Source organism: Heliangelus exortis, chromosome 4 (assembly GCF_036169615.1).
Source record: "Heliangelus exortis chromosome 4, bHelExo1.hap1, whole genome shotgun sequence".
Lineage (NCBI taxonomy): Eukaryota > Metazoa > Chordata > Aves > Apodiformes > Trochilidae > Heliangelus > Heliangelus exortis.
In genome coordinates, this window is record NC_092425.1 from 25646880 (window position 1) to 25666542 (window position 19663).

Genomic DNA, 19663 nt, shown 5'->3' on the forward strand with positions numbered 1-19663 from the left:
CAACCACTTGAAGACCTGGAATCCAGAGGGGGAAAAATTAGTGTTATTCTTTTCAATAAAAACATAGGCTCCCAAATGGCAAAAGTCTAAAAAAGTGGCTGAATCTCATCTGTAAACGAAATCCTCCAAAATGTTTTGATTTTATTATCAATGTGTGTTGATGATATCAACAGGGCCTGTGAACTGTTTTTCTTGTAAAAACGTTTGGATTTGTTTTAATATGACCTTAGCTTTGGGTTTTAACATTTAATTTAGGAGTAATTCAAGCGTTCTTCATTCTGGGAATTGGTACAATGCTTTCTGCTCTAAAGATATGAATATATCCAATTTTAACTAGCGCCTTTATCACACCAGAGAGGATACAAATTACAAGAAATATTGCTTTTTCCAGTTCATGACCTTAAGTATTTCCTCTTTATTGTGGAGACATGTTAAAAATAAAATCTCCAGACAAATAGCATCTCAAGTTTAACCTACCATGTAAGCTTGTGATACGCTCCTGATTTGCTCAATTCAAATAGCTAGAGGCAGAAATAAGGGTTGTAAGGACAGTCATTGAACAAACCTTCTGATGCCTGAGTTTTGACCTTATAATGGTAAAGTCAGAATTTTATATAATTCTATAAGCATAATTTATATTCTTAACCATTAATTTGGAAGGTATCTTGCTAATAGTGGGGGAAAATCTGAGAGACGGGTTGCAAAGGAAATGCTGTGTTTTCAAAAGAAAACAAATGAATTGCTAATATCTTTCTGGATTTAGATCATATCACACAGCAGTAATAAAGTCTCAGAAGGGAGATACAAAAAAAGCAAATAGCCTATAAAGCTCTTGGAAATTTATTAGATAATATCAAGACTAAAACTGTCTAAACAGTTACATTTATCTTATGATAATATTTATAGTGTGATGTATTGAATTCCCAACTCAAGATTAACCTTTTTTATTTGTACATGTTAAATTTTTTTCTGTAATGGTTAGGCTTTCCTGTACTAAGTTCAGTAGTGCCCTGACCAAACAGAAGGTGATTATTGTGTTATTTGGTTAACTGTAAAAATAAAAGCTAAACTTAAAATGTTAAAAATTCTCATTACAAGGATGATGTCAACAGCAGTCAGAACCAGAGAAGTCCTGGAAATAGGGACTTCTGAACACAGCAGATAAACTCCATACTGGTAATATTATTTTTTCTGAAAGAAGTGTTTGCCTGCAAAGCCAGCCCATTGTGACAAGCCTGAATATCATTTTGAGCAATATTTTGCCACCTCTTTATTGCATCAGATTCTTTTCTGACATTCTCTATCTGTTACCTGCATAGTAGGTTTATACCTTTTTGACAGGATATAAGTTTATACTTCTTTGACAGGATAAGCAAACAATTTGCTTGGGGTAAATTCCAAATTTTAATATTTTTTTTTTTTTATGTAAAATGCATGTTATCTTTCCATTATGAAAAAACCCCTCAAAACAACCAAACTTAGAAACTCTGTTCAACCATTCTGAACATTCATTTTGTTGTGGTGTGGCAATTATGTTTGGGTTTTAAGTCAAGTTTAAGTTTTGGCTTGATTAACCTTTCCAAGTTTCCAAGTACTATATTTCCAAGGAAAACTAATAAAAATAAATACACTTTTAGGAGACTGTGTAGGAGGCTAGTTTTGGAAGCAGCACTGGCTCCCTCTGGATAGGTAAACTGGCTGAAATCTCAGCAACCATGGCAAATGTAGCTCCATGCCTCAAAAGAGGTCATGTTAGCAAGACTGACAATGGCTCCATGAGCTTTCTGCACCCGTGCAGGTTAGGTGAAATAACTGTTCTGACATTTGAAAACTTCAAACATCAATTTAGCATGAGTTAAAATGAAAATGCATGGAGCTTCAATGCTTTGGGACACTGTGTTTTCAGTTTGAAAGTGAAACAATCAATTTCATTGTTCTTATTCTTTCCAAATAATGCCATTTTATTTAGCAATTGTATGTTCTCTTCCTTAGGAAGTAGCAGAGGATCGGGATCGATCTCGACTGGATTCAATGGTGCTGTTAATTATGAAACTGGACCAGCTTGATCAGGATATTGAAAATGCTCTCAGTGCAGGCTCGTCCCCAACCAGCACCCCAACGTACAAGCGCAGGCATATACCTGTAAGCCACTTTCCCTCATTTTTCTCATTATTCTAAGTAAAATCTGGGTTTACTTCACTTTTTTCTTCTTCTTTTTTCTCTTTAGGTCCTGCTTTTTCAACTCCTTGGTTTTAGAACTAAAGCTAAAGAATTTGTCTTGCATTTTTATTTGTGTGTATGTTTTGAAGGAAGTAATACTGGCCTCCGTTATTTCTGTCTGGCATCATTTCATAAATGAGAGCTGCAGATCTCCCAGATGAAAGAAAGGGAGATCAACAAGACTCAGAAACTGTCTGGCTCCCTAATTATCACTTCCTGTGAGTGCAGAGCCAGCTCAGAGTCAAGGTCACACCAGCCTCAGAGCATATGTATGTGTGTCATTTGACATTAAGGAGTTAGAACTGAAAGTATGAGCTACAGGTCTTGTTTTTGTGCTAATGGGAGCACCCATTACATTTTTGGCAGACATACACTTACAAAATCCTCTGACATTCAAAATAAGAATCTGGAGAGAACTGTGCACTTCAATTATTGACATTTCTTGAACTACTTCATTTCTTTAAATGTGAGGATCCCTTGCTGGAAGTCTGAAGGGAGACTAGAAATGTGATTGATGCCTTTTTTTTCCTGAAAAATGTTTACACATGTAACTGTGAAGAAAATGAAGTGGCAGACCCAAGGTATTCTCATCCAGACTTCTTGTTAATTTTACCCACATGTACTGCAGCTGGTTTTCAATTTAAAAAAACTGAGAAATACTACCCCAAGATCTCCAAGCTAGCATTCAGGTCTTTTGTTTGTTTGTTTGTTTTGGGGTTTTTTGTTTTTTGTTGGGGGGGGGGGTCTTTTGGTGTTTTTTTGTTATTGTTGTTTTGTTTGGTTTTCTTTTGTTTGTTTGGGGGGCTTTTTGTTTGTTTGCTTGTTTTGGTAGTGGTACTTTCTTTTAAAAAATGAGGGAGTCTTCCTATTAAAGTCAGACTTCATTAGTGCTATTAGTCAACTGAGTGGTCTGTAATTGAGAAAAGCTATCTTGAAATTTCAGTGGGTTTAGTCAGCTTCGTATTATATAATATATAATTTTAAAGGACATAGCAATAACACTTATAATAGCCAAATATTTCCCTCCTCAGTATCAAAGTTCTCACAGTATCTCCTCTAGTTCTGATGGAGAGGGTAGCTAGAATAAATATAAATATAAAAATAAATATATCTGTTCTCTATATCTCACCAATGAGTACCAGCATTTTAACTACTTTCTTAGAGCAATAAAGGGAGTTGGGGAAGTCTTCAGAAGCAAGCCTGCATGATTATCAGAGGTGCTACCTCCTTCCACATGGCACAGCAGCCCTGCGAAGGGACAGTTTGTATCAAATATGGTATATATACTATTAATAGACACTGATGTTCTAGGAATGTTTGAGCCTTTGTGTATTATGAATCAGAAGATCAAACAGTTCCATTTTGGGGACAGTTGTGCATTGTGTTCAGTCTCATATTGATTTTATAGCAACAAAGCCTTTGACTGTGATGAAAAAACACAGGTAATGGGTCAGGGACTAAGGCTCTGTGCTGTGTCAGCATGGCTGAGCTAAGCAGGAGCTTCCAATAGCAGCTTTTACAGAGGCATTTGCATGGCTCTGCTGCTTTCCCAATGCTTGCAGAGGATTCACTGGCAGCAAATACTTGACTCAAATGCACAGTCCTGCCTAAACTGCAGCTTTGTCTCTAATTCCTAAGCCTTTTCAGAAAACAGCACATTTGTGTCCTTAATGTAGAGGCACCTGTCTAATTGGCACCTCCTGTTCGGCCAACCAGAGACTTAACTGGAATTAATGAATTTAAGGGTTGACTTCTAGGTGCTCCTGCTTTAGTGGGGGAATTGTACTGAATCATTTCTAGAGGTCCCTTCCAACTCTGACAATTCTGTGATTCTTTTTCTTTCCAGTTCAGGAGCAGAATGCCCAAGATGCCTCTGCCCCATATTTCACCTATTCTAGAAATTTGGTTTTTAGGAAACTGAGGCTTTGTCTGCACAGAGCTGGCTTGGGTTAATAGTTCAGGATTTTTCTGTGTGCTGTGTAGCTGTATTCACGCAGGCTGCACCTCAGCTAATAATCCTGACAGTATATGGCTGGTTCTAAACAAAACCAACTCTTTGCCAGATATGTGTCACAATTTATCTGCAAGCTGTATAATCCCCTGCACCCACTCTACACAGTAAATCAAGCATGTGCTATGTTTTTACTTCCTCAAAAATAAAACATAATGTATTTCTTTTTATTCTCAGAACAGGAATGTAATCAATGTCATTAAAAGTAAGGGCATTTTAACCAGAAATAGCATTTGGCTGATAAGTGTCTGCTGATTCCAAAAAACTAGGGAGCTGTACCTTTGAATTGTATAAACTGCTGGATGGTGATGTCATTTCAGCTGTGTAATGGTTTACAGATGTTCACCAAGTTTGCAAAGCTGCTGGAGACAGAAGGTGGGAGCACACAGGAAATACTGAACATCAGAGAAAAATGTCAGACTTCTGCAAACCCAACTGATTTTTCTTACCTTGCATTCTATTATGTAGGGGGATTATAACTTTGATGTTAGTGGTGACTTATAATTTCAGAGCAGCAGCTAATGAAAACCATCACACTGAAAAGGATAGCAAGTGAATGTGTAGGAAATGGAAAAAAATAAGGGGAATTAATCTTATACAGGTAATTAAGCATATATATAGATATATATATATAAATGACCATATCAAAATACTTCCATCATTTAGAATAATTAGACTTCTATTTCATATTTAAATTTACTGAAGAGACTTGAAACTTTTTTTTTTTTTTTTACAGGATGTTGAATCTGGTTCTGAAAGTGGAGTGGATGTTGCATCAGTAAGTCACTCACAAACAAGCTTGTCTCCTAACATGCATTCTCCTGATCTAGCATCTCCCTGTTCAACAGCCAGCTCTGGAGCTAAACCAAAGGCTGGGGTGAGTGGAAAGATTGCATTTTCTAAACATTACTCATAGTATCAGGTTGGAAGTGAAATAAGGCTATTTTATAATAAACACTACATGGATGGTATGCAATATGTGTCATGTTGAAAGAAAAGGACTAATAATTCTAGTTGCATTTGAGTGCCATTTGAGTGATGAACAATCTTAGAAGTGTCACATTTAAAAACAAAATATTATCAACTGATGATTTTAATTGGCTGAGTTTTATGTGAGAAAAAAAATTAATGGCACTATGCCATTTTATTTTGGAAGGTAAGATTTCCTGAAGTGATATCACTTTGAACATTTCCCAAGTTTCACAGAGGATGCAGGTAGAGAAAAAATGGCAGCTGAATCATATAGCCCTGATTTATGACACCCAGACCTGGTCATTCTAGTCCTCTTGAGAGGTTGAACTGTTGTATAATGCAAGCAGAGGTATTATCCCATTGAAGAAGAATGCCATTCTTGGGCCAAATTGGGCAACCAGTTTTGGACCCTGAAGATCAGAGGGAAACCTTTCAGCAGGCACTTTGCTGCAGGTGCCAGTGCACACAAAGTGGTGAGGAAGGTCTGAGAACTCTTGGTAAGCCTTTTTAAAAATTAGAACTGTACCCAAAATCAAGTTTTCCATATCATGCAGTGTACAAGCAAGTCCTCCAAATGGATTGGAGGTGATGGAGCTCTCATCCTTCTGTATCCATTTATTGATACATATACCTACCAGGAGGGTGACACTTCCTTTTGATATTGTCCATCTACTGAAGAATCCTTCACAATACTTAAGCTGTCAGCATGTGCAGAAAACCTTGGATGTCCTAGAAACTCCTGTCAAACTTTCTGTCCTTCTTGCACTTGCTGTTTCCACTACCTCATATAGCAGAGAAATCTAGTTTCTTCTGAACTGCACCCAGACTGAAATTTCTTAGTGTAACTCCTCCATCTGTTCACAAATTCATCCACTGCTGCCAGACCAGCAGAAAATCTAGGATAAAATATTAAAATATGAAGTGTGGTTAGCATAAATATGTATGTTTATAACAGGTTTATAAAAAGTAAAATAGAAGCCAACTGTCATTTACTGCACCACAATAATTGTAAGTTAACTAATGCCTTTGATTGAGGCAGTAACAAGAGTTCTAATAAACATTTACATTTAGGATTGTTCACTTGTACAAAAATAAATTCACTTGGAATTTATCACCAGTGCATAACTACAGCAAGTAGAGAGCTCTGCACTCTGTCATTGCATACAGTACAACGCAAATTCTCAAGTAAGGACATATGTTATGTTAGAAGGTGATACAATATTTTACCAGATCCTGAGAAGTGTACAGGGTCTTTAAGGTATTAAACATCCCTTTATAATTTGGGTTTCTCTACTAGTATTTGGGGAGCTCTTAAAACCTGTCTTTGCAGAAGTGTGGATCACTTCCTTTGGAGTTAGATATTATGTGTTAATTCAGCTTTAGTGAGTGTTCCTTTGACTTTTGCTGTGAGAGGTGAATCACGCTGAACATATCCACAAGTATTGCTTTATTTATTATATTCTAATTCATATGATTTTGGAGAGACCCTTTCTTTTTTATTTTATTTTTTATTCTTTATATAGTAGCTGTGAATACTCAAAAAAATCACTGCTGATGTGCAGGTGGTAGAGGTACAATCCAAGTCATTTTTTGTTAACATTTTTGATAAGAAAATCTTAATTTCCTTCAAACTCAACTCTCTTTCCTGAAGTTTTGCATGCTGCAGCTCACCACAGTCTATAGAGGGAATTGGGGATGGGCTCTTTCTAGTGAGTATGATCAGAAAAATACTATATTTTTATTTTTAGCATAGTAGGTTTGACAGACAGAAAAAAGTGGATAATTTTGCTTGAGATCTTTGAACTGGGAAAAATGAGATCCTCTCAGACACCTATTTCTTTTGGGTTTTGGGCTTTCAGCTTGTTTTGGCTGCTTTCTTTTCTGATCCACAGAGTGCTAATGTGTGCTGGAGCTTCAAACTGTTCAAAATTTCAGCTGCCTTCCTACCTGCAGTCAAACTTTATTTGAAAGCATAAATTTTCTTGGAACACACTGGGAGAAAATAGACATTAGTTCTCACCTTTATATATCTCTGGCCCTGTTGTTCATCTGGTCTGCATGGCTAAGTAATCTGCTTCTAGATGCTTGACTGCAAACCCATGCTAGTAGAAAAGAAGTTTCTGTATTTCCCTTGACATATTTAGCATTAGGCTCCACTCAGGATGACTTTTGAAAAAGAGTATATTGAATGGCATCTTCTTGAAACACTGCCCGGACCAAACATCAGGGATGTCACTGTAAAGATGAATTCCGAGTTGAGATCACCTGTGAAAATCCTCAAAGCTTGGTGTTCTAGCTCTGAGGGAGACTGCTGTCATAGTTTAGTTTTGGTTGGTTTCTTTTTTGTTATAGTAGGTGTTGTAGGAATACTTCTGTTCTGCACTGGAAACTTCACAGGCTACTTTTTAATGGTAATGGACTATTTCAAAGATTCCTTCCTTTTGGTGTGTGCAACTGCAGATCTTCAAGGATTCCAGATGGTTAGTCTCCAAGGACAACTTATTTTGTTGTGTTTATTAATATGTAAACAAGAGTACAACTGCAATTAATTACATTATGAAATTATATGAGGTATTTTTAAACAAACTGTAGCAAACTGTTCACTGCATCAGAAGCAGACTGTGTAATTAAAACACAACATCATGTACAGAGTCAGAGGATTGGAGTAATAAGCCAGGGAGATATGGGTCCAAATATAGTCCCTGATAAAGAATTTGAAAAATACATTAACTACACAAGACCTTATCTTACTGATAGGAAATTTGTGTATAGACAAACGATGTCCATTCACATTAATTCAACTTAATATGGATTTTTTTAAAAATGCCTAATAAATGTTAGAATGAGTTTGACGCCCAGAGTACTCCTTACTGAAGACAGCCATGACAAAGAAGAATAGGATTCCCCCTAGAGAGTTATAGAAAAGCATTTCTGTAGAAACCTTTTTCTATCAATCTGTAGTGTGGAGCATGAAATCCTTTTAAGTGCAGATGTGCATGGTATGGCTTATGAGAAGTATACGGCTGAATAATCTTCATCTTAAATGTAGGAATCTGTCACCATTATATTTCATGGTCAGGGTAAAATAGCATAATGTGATCAATAGAGTGTTTGGTCCAACAACTAACTCAAAATGTACATATTTGGCAAGGTTCACAAATGGACAGTCCTCGTGAAATAAGGATTCAGATGTTTGAACACCAGCACCAGTTAAAAGCTAACTTATTAAGGAAAGCTTGATTCTACTATCATTGCCTTTTTTTTCCCCTAAATATAGAAAATTGGCTAAAGGACAATTGAAACTAAGGTCTGGAAGTGGTGGCCAAATTTTTGTCCTTGAACATCTGCTCTGCAAAGCCTCTCCATTTTCTGTTCAGGTGAAAAAAGCCAGCCATGATTATTTTCTACTGCTTTTCTTGGCAGTCCTCTCCCTCTTGCTTCCAACAGGATCCAACAGCCTTAATTGCACTGTGCAAAAGTAATCAGAAATCTATTATCACAAGAATAGCTGGTATCTAGGAAAAGATTGGTTTTCAGATTGGCTGTAATGACTCATTTAAAATGCATTCCTTTCTCAAAGTGATTTTGGGCACCAATTATGCCTGCAAATACAAAATCACCTACTCGGGTTATTCACTACAATGTGGTTCAGGTGTAGCTCCTGATCTCAGTGAAGCCCTGGATGAGCTCAGGAATCCACTTTCACAAATCTTGTTGTCGGACTGGGATAAAAGGTGGTATTATTTACATTACAGTTTTGCTAGCTGTTCATTTGTATGTACTAAAATAATGAAGCCTTTCACATATGCTTTTGAGTCACGATATATTTTAAAATTTCAGCTGTTTAGAGAAAACCAAATGATTCTGTAAATAATAATTGATTTACTACGAAATAGAGTCAAATTTTCTTACTACTTTACTACAGTGTTAACTTATGATGAAAAGCTGAAATTTATGCTAAGTACAAAGAAACCTTGATTTCAGAATTAAATATTCCTAAACAAAATTATCAGGGCAGTAACTGTTCAAAATATTTATATTTCCGAGTGCATTATGTTTTATAGTAAATTCAATCAATTATGTGCAAACTCACACAGAATATGTCAATGATTTTGTGCAGGCAAATTTTTCACAGTGGGTCATGCCACTTGGTGATAAGTGTTAAAGAGGAAGAATCTTACTATGGAGAATTAATTAAATATTGCTTATTAATTAAATATTGTTTGTTAATTAAATATTGCTTATTCAAAACTTAATTTTTATTAGTAGAAGATGAGAAAAAACTCCAGGATCTGACCATGTTAAGTTTAGTATTGCCTTTCGTATCTGTGTTTAAAAAAAGGTTATTTAGGAGACTGGGTAAGATAATTAATTATGAAAGCAAATCTTAATACAATCATCTTTTCATTTGAATTCCAACAGCCTGTTATTTCACTCTGCAAAGTTACTACAGATTTTACAGTGCTGCTCTGGTCAGGGACAGTCTTTCTCTCTCTGTCATTCAGTATTGATTCCTGAGCGACCGAAGTGTGTGGAAATTTATTTATATAAAATAAAAGGTTTGCCATTTTATATAGCTGCAGACTATAGCTCCAGGAAATACAGGTATAGGCTGTCCACTTTTGATTCCAGGTTTTTATCCCAACACAACACTGGGACTCTGACTAAATAGTGTGAAGTGCTAAGTATGAACACTTCTCAGTATTTCCAAGCATACTAAACATTTATATTTCTGTGTCTTTTTGCAACTTGTTTATATCAGCTATGCTTATACAGGTTTTTTTTCTCATGTCTTTCTTCTTTCAGTATTGTCGCTCATATTGTCTTTAGCCCTGTGTCAGTCTGTTAACATACAATAACCATGTCTTTTAAACAGAAGCAAAAATTTATCATTTCTCCAGTAGTAACATTGCTAATCATACTTTTTTTAATGTCCAGTACATTTTTTCACTGCATGCTGCCATCTGCTGCCTCAGTCTTGTAAATGAGAAGGTATGGGATATCAGGCACTTACACCTCGGGCAGTCATGTTGGTTTAAGCATTTAATAATCAAACACCCAGGCTCTTCATCTTTAAACTTAATGGGAATTATAGTATGTGGGGGTACTTTTAGAAATATTTTTAAAATTCCACATAGTCAAAAAAAGAATTGATTTTACAATAGAGAAGGGAAAAAATATGTTTGGAAGATTTTGTAAGTTTCACTTTAGGAAGTGCTCATTTTATATTCACACATGCAATGCATTATTTGTACATTAAGTGCTGGTATTCATAAAAAAATCACACCTCTTTTTCAGCCAGCTACATAGTTGCTGACACAATATAACATCACCATAGGAGGCATGCAGGTTCAAGAGCACTAAGTCTGTTATGTTAGAGAGTGTTGGTTCCTCTTGGCTTGTTGCTTATTGCTTCAATTGGATCCAACTGGGAGAACTGAACATTGCATACCCTCCCTGGAAGATAATCTCTGTTTTGTACACTCCAGAGTGATTTTCATTTTTTCTTATTTTATACAAGCCTCTTGAGAGTAGGAAACTTTGCTGTAAGAAAAAATCATATTAAGCAAGTAATCCTACCTGAAGTTGCAATATTCGAGCAGTTCAGTAGGAAAATGGGATCAAGGGTGTATTAATATTTAAAGGTATCAGGTTTAAATGTGTTTTGGTCTAAAGTGTTATGGTTATGTTTCCCAATAACAGGCTAGGAGGCCAAAACTCTTCAACATCAGCTCAGACCTGTAAACACATCTTTCATCTTCCGTATTGTTTTCTGCATGAGCTGAAAAAAACTGAGGGGATTATTATTTCTTGTTCCTTAGAGGAATGTCACTGTGGTAAAAATCTAAAAACCACAGTCCAGGATCTCTGACATCCTCTTTGCATTTGGCCCTGGGCAAAACTGTTCAAAACCACTCCGAAAGCAGGGGCAAGCCATGCTTTGCACTACTATTTCCTCACTGCAAGTCAGAGTTACTGACACTTGGAATCAAAACCATTATGTTCTTGCACCTCACATTGTGTTTATTAGTGCTGCCATACCTGTGGTTGAGAAATGGAATCTGAAATCTGTAACTGGATTAATTTCATTCTGTTGCTCTGAAGACCGATATCCTTCTATGGAGCTTAAATTTAAGTACTCAAAGCTTAATAGCAGGAAATCACATATGTTGTTGTGAAATGAACACGAGCAGATGCAGATGTTGTCTGGAAAGATGACAAGCCTTCCAGGTTCTCTAAGAACAAATAATATGAACATCAATCATATGACTCATATGAGGTCATACAATTTAAAATTTTGGCCTCAGTCTAGTTTGTTTCTTTAAACCTTGTTCTGCCATTAGTTAAGTACATTTTCTCACTGGAGATCTGTTTAAATCAGAAAGTCTGTATATGTGAGAAATGTCACATACGTAGGTATGTACATATGCTTTTACAAAGTTAAGGCCTTGTGTCAGAGCTAAAATATTTAATTATCAGAATGAACTGCAGCTAGGACATGGAACACTGCTTCCCAAAGTCATGTGTCCGGTATGTTAAAAAACACGGAAAAATCTTAAGTGACCTTTCCCAAACAATAGAAAGCTTACCCCACACCTACTATGACTACAAAGAGTTGACTCCTGCTCCGTTGATTAATAAGTAATGGCTACACTGACACTTGCCACAGGGCAGCCTGAGCTTGCATTTGTGCTAATGATATAAGTGAGTGTCATATGTCCCCTGGCTCTAACTGAATGTGTGATGCCTAGAATTGCTGATGCTCTGTCTTACAGAAAGCAAGACAGACAGTTCTGCTTGTCAATGATTTGCCTGCCACAATGTACCAGTATGATAACATTGTGGCTTCAGCCCTGAAGACTACCAGCATTTAAAAAGCACCTCAAGCTTCTGCATAATGATATGCTGAATTTCAGTGAATAAGGTATCTGGGATACAGCAGTATCATAAGAGCTGGAAGGGAAATACAGTACTTCAGAGTGATACTGAGTAATTACTGTGCAACTGAGGAAAATAGACTTCTATTAATTTTATGATCAGAGGTATTCTAGAAAAACATAGTAGTAGTAAAGAATAAGTTACTCAGAATTTTGGATTATTCCTTTTGGATTTCAGTAGCTTTTCAAAACTAATGACTATGGTAGCCTAAAATACCCACACACCATCAGCTTATGATTCTGCCTCTGACTTACTATTATGCATTCCAGGATTGCCAAGGGAAGAGCTGAGGCTTATTCTATGAACAGAACAGGTAGACACTAACAAAAAAACCCCAAAAAACAACACACAAAACAAAACAAATAACCAAGCCAAACAAACCAACCAACCAAACAAACAAAAGTGAAGTTTTATATTACTTTTATACAACACTACTTTTTTTCTTTTCTTTTTAACAACAAACTTAAATTTTGATGCAAAATTAAATATGGTGTACTGTAAAGAGCATTTGCGACCATAGTTGTCTATTCTGAATAGCACAGGTCAGCTCTTTTCTTATTTGAAAATTGGTGGTATGCGCAAATAAAGCAGTTTTAATTAGCTGTTAATCTATTTTTCAGTAAATATTTAGAAGTGACACATTCTGGCTTTGATAACCAGATGCTTTGTCTGAAGTGAAGATTTATATGACACATATGGCCTAGCCTGTTGTTCCCAAACTCTTGTTTATTTTGTGAAAGTAAAGAAGTATGCAGATGTCAATTTGCAAGTGCTTAGCATTGAGGAAAAAAGTTGGTTTATATATTATCCGTGGATAAAATAATCTATTTAGTTATTTTCACCCCTTTTAACCAAATAGAGGCCTCTCATGATGCCACACTTACTGCCAGGTACATCCTATTCCCAGTGATTAGTGGTTATGCATATATTGCCCCATTTGCTAGCAACTTCCAGGTGAAAATTATAAATTAATTACTTATTTCTTCTAAAAGCTATTTATAACCATTAGGCTAAAGAGTTAGCTTAAATACTATGGTGATGAAAACAGTGGGTGATTATAGTCAGTGTGGATGATTAATTTAGAAATTGCTCTGACATGAAGATGTTTGAGGCTGAATTTTTGAGAGCAAATGGATCTGCTTTTCATGGCAATCTGTTCTGCATGTCAGACACTACATGAAATCTTCCACTTTTTCTCCAGTTTTGTTGCCAGGTAAGTTGAGTGCAAGTCTCTCTTCTGGGCCTTTCCACATGGACCAAGTTGATTTCTTACCAAGTTTCCTCTTTTTTCTTTGAAGTTCCTTTAAATATGTTTAGAACTGTATGTCAGCATGAAATTTTAACTCTTTTTTTTCAGTAGCTGCCAAGAAAAGCTTACATGACATTTATATTATGGGTTTTTTTTAAAAAAAACTTACTAAATTTTCTCTGTCAGCATGTAACCCATATAGTGAATCTCTGCACTGAAGAACCTGAATCCTATAATTCAGCTCAGAATTGTTGTCTCATGCACTATGAAAGATGGGCAAAAATTTTAAAAGGCAGTCTGTTAAAAGCCTGTGAGTGGAAAATTGCTGAAAAAGATTTGAACTCATTCTTAATGTCAACATCACAGAAAGGTGGTTTTTTCCCTGAAGAAAGAAAAAAGTTCACTAAGCAGTTTTATGAGTAAAAATTGTTGTTGTTAGTGTTTAAAGTGCTATAGTGCAGACTTGTATACATCTGAAAGGAGTTGCATTACTTTTGCTTTGAGCCAACACTTGCAGAAGAGATCACTGCAAGAGATGATGATTGGTAGAAGTGAGGTGTGCAGGGAGTAATCACACTTTGTAAACTCAGCTAACTGGCATTTGCTGATAGTCTGGAAGGCAAAAGTAAATTTTTCTCAAAAAAACGCTTGAACATTTTTGAGGGAGAAGTTTAAACCCACCAAAAGAGATAGAAGGTGCAGCTCATTGCCATTAAACTCTTAATGTCAGTCATGGGATGGAATGTGAATGCAGGAATTGCATTTGACTCCAGAGCCACAGTTGCTCTGCTGTGCCTGCTTTTTGCAGTGCTTGCATGCCCTGTACTACCACTGGGATTGCCATGTTTTATACAGATCTTCTGATCTGCTACACACCTTGGGAAGTGCAAAATAGTCTAGATTGATGCCATACATCTGCAGACATGCTCTGAGCCATAGACATCTGGACATGGAAGACCTTTCATGGGTTATTTCTCTTACATGGAAGCTATTTCTCTATCATGGTGCTTTATCTCTATATAAATTGTCCTCCACACTTTCTCTGCTTCATCTCTGAAAGAGCATTTCAGAAAAGTAATAAATGCCAAACACTGAGAGGAAACTGCTGAAAAGAAAGAATCTTAAAACTCCTGTTAAAATCATGCTGAGATTTATTGCACCCATTATTACATGTGTACACCTCATCATTTTTAGAATTCTGTCTCTTTGAAGGGAAATAAATGGAAGAGATGATAGGGGATAAATTTTACCACCTGTAGAAATTTAGGATTTTTTCATTATGTAAATTTTTAAAATAATGTTGAAGAGCATCTTACTGTGGTAAAATGCTAGGCATAGAAGCCTTTAATAACAACTATGGATATAGAAATATTCATAGACTGGTGATTGTTTTCAACCTTTCGGTAATAACTCAGTAACAAAGGAAACAAAGGAAAGAGAGTTCCAGAAATGGTTAGCAAGTCTTCTTTCTGGAGAATATGAAGGAGTGGAAAGGGAAAAAACTACTTGGAGACTTTTTTCAGAAAGCTAGGCTGCAGATTTTCTTGGAACTGGGGCTCAGGGGCTTTACAGCTATGAAAAAAAAAAAAAACAAAAAAAAACCTGAAATTTTTGCCAGCAGACCAATAGGTGACAAAAGGCTTCAGCTTTATTCAGTCCAACAGTGTTGCACAAGACCTTCAGCTAGGATAAACTGTTGTTAGATGCTGAATTGTTGATTAACTTGCGATTTGCCAAGGGCAAATTCAGTTTTGGTTTTGGGTAGACTATGAAGAAATCCATTGTTTCTCTATCAGAGTCTGTGAGTCTTGCTAGGAATTAGATCACAGGAAGAGCAGCAGTCAAACTAAACAGCACAGATTGAATATCATCCTGTGGACTGAGATCCACAAGACCCTTACCTTATGAATCAACAGTTCAAGAGAAGGGAAAGCTCAGAGTGGTTTGAATGAGGAAAATAGTGTCATCTCAGGAGTTCTTTTGTGAGGTGATAGTAGTTTAGGGGTAAGGTAGTGTCCCAGGCAGTGCTTTTTTTTGTTTTGTTTTTTTTTTTTTTTTAAGTCTTTTGCATGACATTTGTACCAGGGGTGACTCAGGTCACCCAGCTTGCCCATGTTGGTGTTGTCACACAGAGCAGGTGGAATGCACTATGATTGCAGGTATAGCAATGACATCTGAGCTGCTTGAAAACAATCAGGAAACCTACTGCTTTAAGAATCTGCAGCACTAATCTCCAAGTGATAATAAGTATATAAAGCAGCTATTTAAACAGATATTTAAAATATAGTCCTGGAAAGATTGGAATTGTTCTATTTATTGTAAAGTATTGTTACTTATTCTAAAACAGTTTTCAACTGATCTCCTAATAATTATACCCAAGAGTTGGGTGTTTGATGGCACTTTGGTCTATGTAGATTTGTTATGGAATTTGACTGCATTTAGGAAAACTGTGTATCTAAAATAAGGAAAGAGCAGAATTATTTTAAAAATATGATTCACTTTAGCTTGGCTATGCTACTAAATCTTTAAAGTGGTCTCCTTTTTTCCTCTTCTTTTTTTTAATTTATTCCCCTTGGTTTTTTCTTTTTTATTTATTTATTTTTCTCTTTATTTTCACTTTTTTCTGTTTTCTTGGATTTGACCTTCCTGACTTTTTTTCTGGATTTGCATCTTGTTGTACAGTCAGGAAAGTTATTAACACCAAGTCTTACCCATTCTGATCCAAAGCACACTTTCTATTCCTCATTGTGCCTGGGTGTCTTTCACTCACTCACTGGCAAGACAGCTTTGTCTATAAGCATTTGAGTTACTTCTCATCTTCTTATATGCAGCTGGATAACATATCTACCTGTGATTTTAATAATGTAGTAGAAATATAGGGATTTATAGCAAATGTAGGTATTTGATATTTTCCAGGCAATGGGCTGAAGACCAGTGCCTCTGGGGAAGAAGTACATCACTGAAAATTGCTGCTGATGGTGTGAGTCTTGTTAGTATTGAATTCAGCCTCCATGACTCCATGTCTCCACCTGTAGCTGTGATTATTTCAAGTGTGATGTCAACTAATTAATTTGGGGGGGATTTGTAATGTCTGAAATAATATGTATTTGCCTGAAGAGAGAAGATGCAAAATTTGAAGAAAGAAAAGGTGTATTAAAGGGGGAAGAAACTATGTAATATGTAAATATGCCTTTTGGTGAGAACATCCTGTGTTTCATCTAGGAAAGAATTTCAGGCTTGAGTCCAAGACCAGAAAAAAAGCACAGAGCAAGGGGGTGAAGGCAGAGAATTTGAGTTAGAAAAGTAGCAACAACAATTTAATCTCTCTACCAGTAGATGGAGAGCACAGGAAAGTAGAAGCATGCACATGAAGAAGAAAGAAAGCTTGCATCAGCTTCTTGAAGGGGTGAGAGATGAAAGCAGAAAAAAGCAAAGGGCAAGGTAGGACTGAAAAGTAGGAGGAAATTAGAAAAACTGAATTCTAAAGGTTAAAGAGGAAATGACAAGGCCCAAATTATCAGGTCAAAGTTTGTTGGTACTGATTAAATATCTAGATTATCTTCTTTCATGCCTTGTACGCAGCATTCTTTACTTGTGGAACACAATTTAAAAATGTGGCATGAATAGTTTGCATCACAGGAATGGAAGAAATCCATGTCTGCCTTTTCTAACATTTTTCCAGACACAGACATGCTGTGGGTGACATAATGGAAAGCCATTTCTTCAGGTCCTTTATATACAGCTCTCTCAAAAGGAATTCTCTTGCTTCTGTGCTTTCTTCCTTCCTCTCTCTTACCCTCTCTGTCTCTTGCTCTCTGCTGTGTTTCACTTCATGCTTTCTTTTTTTCCTTTTTTTTTTTTTTTTTTTTTCCCTTCCTTTTTTTGGTCTTCAAAGACAGGGTGGTTAGCTCTCTGTGTAATAGCTGAAAGAGCTTGGTTTGGGGTTTTTTTAATGCACAAAATTCTTCCCAGTGAGACATGCCATGCATTCTGATCTCCCCCCCTCCAGGCAAGTTACACACTATTAAGTATGGAGTTGGGAATGACATGCATCTGAAAATACAGAAATGAAACAGCCTTCCACCTTCTGCACTGCACTATACAATGAAGGTGTTGTAAATCATAAACTGAATGGTATGGGCTTTTAGTTTTTTGGGCTTTCTATAAGTAGAAACTGTATTCCACTGTGTTGCCACTTTTTTCTTCTTCAGATGAAGTACACTACTTTGAGCCTTTCTGAATTCTAATACAGAGAGTAGCAAAGTTTTTAGTTTCTTTTTATTCCCTAAATCACAGTTTACAATCTGAAGTTTTGTTCTATTTACCTTCTCTTACCAAACGATCTTTATGGTATTTTTGTACTATCCTGATTTTAAAAGAGAAGTGAAATCCAAACCACCAGTGATGGTACTTGGGAAATTCCCTGTATTCTGGCACATAATATATAGTGCAATATGATTATTGCCTTTTAAATATACTCCATACATTATGTAGATAATAATAGTTCATGTATCGCCATACAGACTGTCAAAGGGGATACTGCTTGAGAAGGAAACTGGGGAGATCCTTTGGTCTTCCAAAGTCTTTCTGAAGTTTTGGGTGCATGGTCTATATGTGAATGGCATTGGACTGAAAAGTTTATTCCTGCAGAGAAGTTTGTTAGGTGAATAAAAACCTCACAGAAGAGACAGCTGGAAAGGAAATGCAGGCCATTGAGACTGTGAAAACAAAGCAGGATTTTCATAGAATCATAGAATTGGCTGGGTTGGAAGGGACCTCAGAGATCATCAAGTCCAACCCTTGATCTACTACCGCTGCAGTTACCAGCCCATGGCACTGAGTGCCACATCCAGTCTCTTTTTAAATATCTCCAGGGATGGAGAGTCGACCACTTCACTGGGCAGCCCATTCCAATGCTTGATCACCCTCTCTGTAAAGAAATTCTTTCTAATATCTAACCTAAACTTCCCCTGGCACAACTTAAGATCATGCCCTCTTGTCTTGTTGAAAGTCGTCTGGGAAAAGAGACCAACCCCCACCTGGCTCCAACCTCCTTTCAGGGAGTTGTAGAGAGTGATGAGGTCTCCCCTGAGCCACCTCTTCTTCAGGCTGAACAGCCCCAGCTCCCTCAGCCTCTCTTCATAGGGTCTGTGCTCGAGTCCTTTCATCAGCCTGGTTGCCCTCCTTTGGACCTGCTCCAGGACCTCGATATCCTTCCTGAACTGAGGGGCCCAGAACTGGACACAGTACTCAAGGTGTGGCCTCCCCAGCGCTGAGTACAGGGGCAGAATCCCTTCCTTGGACCTGCTGGTGACGCTGTTCCTGATCCAGGCCAGGATGCCATTGGCCTTCTTGGCTACCTGGGCACACTGCTGGCTCATGTTCAGCTTCCTGTCAATCCAGACACCCAGGTCCCTTTCTGCCTGGCTACTCTCCAACCACTCTGTGCCCAGCCTGGAGCTCCCCATGGGGTTGTTGTGGCCAAAGTGCAGGACCCAGCACTTGGCCGTGTTGAACCTCATCCCATTGGAATCAGCCCAACTCTCCAGTCTGTCCAGGTCCCTCTGCAGAGCCCTCCTGCCTTCCAGCTGATCCACACTCCCCCCCAGCTTAGTGTCGTCTGCGAATTTGCTGATGGTGGACTCAATCCCTTCATCTAAATCATCAGTGAAGATATTAAACAGAACTGGGCCCAACACTGATACCTGGGGGACACCACTGGTGACCGGCCGCCAACTGGATGCAGCACCGTTCAGCACCACTCTCTGGGCCCGGCCTTCCAGCCAGTTCCTAACCCAGTGCAGATGCCCCTGTCCAAGCTGGGGGCTGACAGCTTTTTCAGGAGAATGCTGTGGGAGACGGTGTCGAAGGCTTTGCTGAAGTCCAGGTAGACCACATCCACAGCCCTCCCCTCATCCACAAAGCGGGTCACCTGATCATAAAAGGAGATCAGGTTGGTCAGGCAGGACCTGCCCTTTCTAAACCCGTGCTGGCTGGGTCTGATCCCTTGCCCATCCTGCAGGTGCTGTGTGATTACACTGAGGATGATTTGTTCCATAACCCTGCCAGGCACTGAGGTCAGGCTGACAGGCCTGGAGTTTCCTGGGTCCTCCTTCCGGCCCTTTTTGTGGATTGACGTGACATTCGCCAACTTCCAATCATCTGGGATGTCCCCAGTGAGCCAGGACTGTTGGTAGATGATAGAGAGAGGCTTGGCGAGCTCTTCTGCCAGCTCTCATCACCTTTGGGTTGATCCCATCCGGTCCCATAGA

The 19663-nt window shown here is 37.7% G+C and overlaps 1 protein-coding gene across 5 annotated transcripts in view; it reads left to right on the top strand.

Moving 5' to 3' along the window:
• DLC1 (DLC1 Rho GTPase activating protein) overlaps positions 1 to 19663 on the top strand; it is a 242577-nt gene that overhangs the window by 73220 nt on the left and 149694 nt on the right. For all 5 annotated transcript variants that reach the window (XM_071743466.1, XM_071743463.1, XM_071743462.1 and 2 more), the window contains 2 exons: positions 1993 to 2142; positions 4968 to 5108. In XM_071743466.1, the coding sequence (XP_071599567.1) occupies positions 1993 to 2142; positions 4968 to 5108 (291 nt within the window). The remainder of the gene's footprint in view (positions 1 to 1992; positions 2143 to 4967; positions 5109 to 19663) is intronic.